The sequence below is a fragment of the Microtus ochrogaster genome, linkage group LG1, assembly GCF_000317375.1.
Source record: "Microtus ochrogaster isolate Prairie Vole_2 linkage group LG1, MicOch1.0, whole genome shotgun sequence".
In the NCBI taxonomy this organism is placed as follows: Eukaryota; Metazoa; Chordata; class Mammalia; order Rodentia; family Cricetidae; genus Microtus; species Microtus ochrogaster.
In genome coordinates, this window is record NC_022027.1 from 23,895,895 (window position 1) to 23,903,020 (window position 7,126).

At 44.6% G+C, this 7,126-nt stretch overlaps 1 protein-coding gene across 13 annotated transcripts in view; it reads left to right on the forward strand.

The window, feature by feature from the left end:
- Positions 1-4,906, forward strand: part of Limch1 (LIM and calponin homology domains 1) — a 160,497-nt gene extending 155,591 nt beyond the window's left edge. For all 13 annotated transcript variants that reach the window (XM_026785333.1, XM_013350793.2, XM_013350794.2 and 10 more), the window contains one exon: positions 1,972-4,906. In XM_026785333.1, the coding sequence (XP_026641134.1) occupies positions 1,972-1,997 (26 nt within the window). In that variant the 3' untranslated portion in view covers positions 1,998-4,906. The remainder of the gene's footprint in view (positions 1-1,971) is intronic.
- The last annotated feature ends 2,220 nt before the right edge of the window (positions 4,907-7,126 follow it).

A 7,126-nucleotide genomic window follows, 5' to 3' on the forward strand; every position in this document is an offset into this window, starting at 1 on the left:
GTACTCAGGAATGATGTGGTTGGCAGGGTAGGAATTATTTAACTGGAGAACTATAAATAAACTTGACAGGTTGACGGTGTCCCCAGATGTAAGTGGCAGTGGAGGAAGGTGGCTGGCAGCGGTTTTTCTTCTTTTTTAAAATACTGCTTTGAATTGAGAAGAAGGGAGATGGATTGATGGAAAGTATGGGTTGCGTCAGAGGCATTCCAGAGAGGCAGCAACCACTTCATTCTGTGGAATGATAAAACCTGACTACTTAATCCTGTTCCCTCCGAGTAACTAGTCACATGTAAATGAACTTTTTTCCCTGTTGGAGGGAAAATGGCATAAAGCATATTCAAATGTGGTTCCTAAGAGCCACATAAGGAGTTTTTAAGTCCGTATGTAAATGGAATGGAAGTGCAAAGCAAATTACCCGTCATGATTGAAGCCCTCGCATGTTTAACTGGTGCCATTTGTGCGTGTGCCCTGGACGGCCGCTGTGCATGGCATTCTGTTCCAGCGTTCACTCTGGTGAGGTAAATGCACTTAGCACTAACTCCCCCGGGTCTTCTCCAATGTGTTCACCTCATTGTGACTGGTGTGCCTAAAATGAAGAAGAAACCTTGTGAAAGCTTCAACAAGAACTTGAAATTTAACCTTTCCTAGAGTGCATGACCAGAACAAATACAAGATACTCAATAAAGTGTTTGAAATTTGAATTTCACGTAAAGCCATGATTTTTTGTTGTTGTTTTGGGATTGACGGGAGGAGGGTATATGTTTGTTTGTTTTTTTTTTGTTTTGTTTTTTTTTTTTGGTATGTGTGTTTGCAATTTCAAATGCATTTGGGAAGCTAGGGGTGGTGACCTTGGTTGTCATTCTTTAGGTGTTGTCCACTCTGTGTCTATCTGTCTATCTGTCTGAGCCTGAAACTCAAGTTGACTAGACTGCCTGGCCAGCAAGCCCCAGGAATCTAGCGGCCCCGGCCTCTCCAGTCCTGAAATTACAAGTGTGTGCCATTGTCAAAAGCTTATGGCCCTGTGTTCTCAGGATCCAATTGTGCTATCTCCTGTGCCCCATTCTGTATGGTGGGTACGGCAATTGGATTGGCTTGGGTTGAGATAGTCAGACTCACACCCGAGCATAGATTGGGCTCAGCGTCACTGTATAACTAAGACCAGACATGGACTCCGCTTCTCCTGTGCTGAGATGCCAGGCATGCACGGGCACACCCAGCTAAACAAATAGCTTTTCACATTTGCGATTTTCTTAGTATATATGTGTTCCAAATAGTGCATGATCCAGATTTAGCACAAGTGTGTCCCAGATATCACATGGGATATATTTACATGTTTAAAGTGTGTATTTATCTGGAAGTCAGATTTATTAGGTGTTCTGTATTTTACCTGTTCAATCTAGAATCTAGCAATCTGTTTTTTTAGATCAATTAGATTCCTCCAATTTCAGTGGACTGATTCTTTGACCTAAGACCTCAAGAGAAATTTTTTAAAACAAAACAAAACAAAACAACTTCTTGCTTGTGGACAAATTAGAAAGCTTGATGGGGGTAGGCAAGGTCATTTGGTTTCTGGGAAATCTGGAGTTCTTATGCCAGGCGTGAAGCATAGACACCACCCTCAGACCTGGCTGTGTGGGTCTGAGGCGCTCCCAACCCTATATTCTAACAAAGTCCCGAGTGATGCCACATGCCATGCCTAGAGGTGATGCTGAAAGCAATGAGGTGGACCATGACTCCCCTTCCTGTGGGAAGATGGCATAGCGCCAAGGTGGGCCACGACTCCTTTCCTGCGGAAGGAGAGTGTAGCACCAAGGTGGGTTATGACCCCCTTTCCTTTGGAAGGAGAGCATAGAAGTAAGGTGAGCTGTGATTCCCCTTCCCATTGGCAAGGGTAACCACCAACCTGAGGGTTTTGAAGCATGCGGAATGAGACTCATTGAGTAACCCAAGGTTCTGGTTTTCTCACCACAGGTGCTGGCCAACCTACAACACTGTGACAGGGTTGAGCGCTTCTGGATCACCGAGCATTTCTTTATTAAGGGTGTCCCTTGGCAATGGCTTAATTAAACCCCAAGTTCATCTAATTCTGGAAGACTCTTCCACAAGGTGGTATCTGCTCTTTTGTATTGTAGCACAGTGTGCTTTTTCTGGTTGGGGGCTGATTTTTGTTTTTTGCATTTGCACAGTATATACAAAAGAATATTGCATTGTAATGATTCTGAACAGTTAATGGGCGGGGGGAAGACAAACGGTTTCAGCACGAGCAGAAAGGCTTATGGTTGAGAAGGTGTTGTTCTCTTCTTTGGGGAATAGCTGTTATTCTCTTCGTTGGGAAATAGCAAAAGGGTGCAATAAACCTGTTGTGTTTTAGTATTTCTAGAAATTAAACACGTTATGTTTACAGAATTGAGCTGCAGGAAGTGCAAGACATGCCAACTTAAGACAGAAGCATAAAGTGAATGCATTTCAGAAAATCTAGACACCCCAGAAAGCTCTGACTCGGAACTATAACTTGTTTTTTAATGCAAAGACAGTAGTCTGATAATATATACTGTACTCCTGAAGACATTTGTGTTACTTACCTTTGGGGGGGCAGATGTCCTACCAATAATTTATCACACTGTTAGTATTAGATTTTGTGTACCCTGGACGTCATGTCATTAATATAGGCTGATCCCCCAAATGAAGAAAGCCCTTCCAGTATCACTAGACTTCCACGCTGTGATGTTGTGCAAGGGAAGGGAGGAAACTGGCCAGCCATTATCTTCAGACTTACTCTAAAATCCATGAGGAAGTGTCATCTGTCCGGACGGTGTGTCAGTGGTAGCCTTAAGGCTTGGGCCACCTGCTTTCTCCAAGCACTGGGTTAGGGGTTGTTGAGCAGCTTGATGGGAAGATGTGAGCGTAGGCACCAAGGACAGTCTGTCTTTAGGGGTGAGTACATCTCATCTTTTGCCTACAAGTTTTCCTTGGGGGTGGAAGCCCGGGTACCCAGAGAGAAGCATTAAGTCCATCCTCACGGACCCCGGATGGCATGATGAGACAAGCCCACAACTGGTTTGTACGGGCAGCCGCCCAAGGCAGACAGTGCCCTGCCTACCCCCATGGACCTGTGTGCACCTTCCTTCTCCCACATGGCCTTCTTGACTCTCAGAATTCTGCACCTGACCCATGGAGTTTTGAAAGCGACGCCTGTGGAGACCTGGTTTGTTCTCTGCCCCCTGTGAGGAATTCCAGCTGGACACGGCAGGAATGAAGCGGCTAAACCAGCGCGACTTGGCTCTCAGGCTAAGGACTGGGCAAAGGGGAACTATTTATTCTGCCTTAAAAGGATGGCAACTGAGTAAAGACAATGACGTTAGGTGGATGTAGACCATGGATACACCCCTAGATGACGACGTTAGGTGAATGTAGACCGTGGATACACTCCTAGACGACGTTAGGCGGATGTAGACCGTGGATACACTCCTAGTAGGCTAATGTAGCATAGCGAGAGCGCAAGTAGATGTTTTTCTGTTATGTAAGCAATAATTTTTCTGTGTCTTATGGAGTATGGCTAGCAGTTATTTATTTCTGTGCTAGACGGTTCTTTGCATGTGGGTTCCCTATAGGTGCAGGCATCTCCTGGCCATTGGAGGCATATTGGCCACTTTGCCATTTGGACGAGTTGCTATTGGACTGAAATTCACACATCATTTCATTAAAAATTGTGCCTTAGAAAATGCAAAGCTGTTGCACGTGGTGGTGGGTGGCAGATTCGGAACACCAGAGGGAAATGACGTCACTTCCCAGGTCTCACGACTTCTCTCAGAGGTGTCCGCTGCTTTACAAGAAAAAAATAAATAATAGACAAATAAAAAAGGAAAAAAATTAAAAAGAAAAAGTTTTGAAAATGTACAGATCAAGTCCAATATTTTGATGAAGCACCTGCATGTTTTATTAACTATTTTAATAACGTGGATGTTTACACTTTGCATGATATTAACAGAGTACTTTACGAGAAACAATGCACAAAACGTGTACGATATGGTCATTGGTAAGCGACTTTTATAGAATACTTTTTACATGTACGAGGCCATCCATTATGTCAGGATCCCGTGAGTGCTGCACACTCTTCTGGTTTCACAAAGCCATTTATACATACTTCCTAGCGGGACGCGTTGTACGTGCGTTGCAGCCCGACTGGAGTGAAGAGGAATAGAGCCCCTCCCATGCGTGGCGCGTGCTTTGCCGTCATGAACACTAGTCACCAGCCTGGAACAATCCCCAACATTCTCTAAATTCTAATTGCCAACCGTTTCTATTTCTATTTGATTTCGATTTCATTTAGTGCCAGTTACACGGCAGCTTCGGCAGACTAGCTCTCCTTGTTTGCCAGCGCAGCATAGAAGACTATGATCTATTCCTCTTCAAATAATCTTTGAGATCCCAGGGGGGAAAAAAAACATACTCTGTTGTGTGAAGCTATGATGTCAATGTGTTTGTTTAAAAACCAGGCAAGGCAAGCGAGTGATTTATTATTCCTGGGGGACTATGGTTGTTCTTCCCCTCAGACCCCACATGCTTCCCTCCCGAGGACAAAAACGGTGACTCTGTTTCTCACTAGCAAACTCTCATGACCTTTGTCCTCCTTTCTGTGTAGTGTCATTAACGTGATGCAGATTCTAGTGACCTGTAGGCGGTGTAAGATTCAGCGAGCTGAAACGATCCACCTTCGATGTGAGTCCATCCAGATGTCCCTTTCTGGGTGGGCAACGTCCTGTATCAACTACACTAACTTTCATTTACAATATTTATTCTAAAATGCCTCTGAGAAATAGTTTAAAAAATTAAAAATGGAAAGTTGTCTAAAAATGCAACAGCTTTTATAGTGAATGTACATTTATAAATAAAATACTCAAATCCACTTGGTGTTGCTTTTATTGTTTCTGGAGGGGTGGGGTAATTCTTCTTGGGGCACAGAGAGTCTTGGCTCTTGGCTCAGGGCTGTGTAGTCTGATGACGTCAGAGCTGTGCATCCAAGGTCATCTGTTTATGAAAAACCGGAGCTACCAGCTGGTGGGAGGGGTTGCTGTGGGATTGCCTCACAAGGGAAGATATTTACTCCTTAAAATAGACACAATAACCAGGATAGATCATGCAGGTGCCTGTGGAAGCTTCCAGAAGAAAACAGGTAATGACCATTGGAACAGCACTAACCCACTGAAGTCAGTGTACACCACCCCTTGTCCCCCACTGCCTCCGTGTTCTCCACTCACTGGACACACGCTTGGCCTCACTCAGGACCTGGAGACTGGACCAGAGAAGATGCTCTGAGATGGCGACACCCTCCTGGCACTGTCCCCTCTTCCTAAAGCTCTCGTGTACTTTGCCTTGCACTCTGTCCCATGTTTGCAGGGAGTGGGAACAACAAGCAAATCCCTCGACACTTTCAAATGCTTTAGGGAGCAGATTTCTACCTGCTATGGCTGCTTGCATGCGGTTCTGCTTTTTGTATTGTTTGGCGGGCAGTTAGTTGTTGCTGCCATTCCCATGAGAAGAAGGATGTCCTTAGTTACCAGAGTAACGATACAACTGTCAGGGCTGGAAAGGTGGCTCCGCAATGAAGAGCGGGCACTGCAGTGGCAGAGAACCCAAGTTCGCTTTCCAGCAGCCATGTCAGCTCAGAGCACTCCAACTCCAGTGCTCGGTTCTGTGATCCAGTGCCACCTTCTGACGTCTGCAAGCACCCACACCCTTACACACGTACCTACACAGATGCATGCATGCACACACACATGTGCACATATGCCTTACACACACAAAATAAATGTTTAAAGAAAAGTTTTTCAACCTAAAATTATGGAACTAAGAATGATTACATATATGTATATCTAATTTTATACATTACATAGGGTCTGTGTACAGACACCAAACTTTCTTCTCAAGAAATCAGATGGCAATCTAGAACTGTCTACTTTTTGCTCTAACGGCTGCTACTAACTTGCTGTGATATGAATAATTTATCGACAATATCATACCAATTACCTACATTTCAGTGTGTTTGGGTTGTGCAGAGAAAGCTAACAGGCTCCTGCATTGCCGGGCCACAATGCTGAGACTTTTGGATAGCCTCCTGGCGTGTCCTTCCAGGGCTTGCTGCTGCCTGAGGTCCTGATTAACTGCAGATAGTTTCATATTTGATTGTAACTGGCTTCAAGGGACTTGAGAAACAAACAAGATTCTTTTTTTTTCCTTTCCTAAATCTGTTTAGCATTATTTCAACAGCTGTACTGTTTCGAGCAGCGTTTTATTTCTAAGATAGCATTTCTGCTATGTTCCAAGATAGCTGTATGTCTCCCCATGTTTTATAGGTTAGAAACTGGCTCTAAGATGTCTCTCAGGTGAGTGGATTCGGGTGGGATGGGGAGAAGGTAAGAGGAGAGGAGGGAGGGGGAACTGGGATTGATACGTAAAATATAAAAGATCATTTAAAAATTAAACATGAAAAAAAGTGAAGAAAATTTGTTTCAGGAAACTCCAATATTTTACAGAATTGTGTAAATTCCTGTTGAGCTGTTCCAGATTCTCAGGATCTGGGGTGCCACTTGCGAGCCAGGAGGAGGGCCCCCGAGTATCACTAGAACTGGTGGGATTTCATCTGCACCCAGGTGCAAGAACACAGGGAAGGGAGGGTGTGGTTCTTGTGTATGCACCCATGAATGCCTTTTTGAGTCAGTCTTTCCATGTAGACCAGGCTGGCCTCAAACTTAAGATCCCTCTGCCTTGGCCCCCCAAGTGCTGGGGTTGAAGGTGTGCTCACCGGCGGCACACTTGTCTGACAGTGAATTTACATGTAATTCCAATGGACTCGGCATTCCAGGCGTTCCTTTGTCTTGGGATTTCTATGGCTGTGATAAAACACTATCTAAAACAACTTGGCAAGGAGGGGATTTGTTTCAGTTTACAGTTCCACATCACAGTCCAGCATTGAAGGAAATTGGGAGAAACTTTATCAAGTAAGAAAATCACTGAAGGAAGTCAAGGCAGGAACTGAAGCAGAGGCTGTGGAAGAGTGTTCCTGGCTTCTTTAACCAGCTTTTTAATGCCATTCAGGACCACCTGTCCAGGGTTGCTACCACCTACA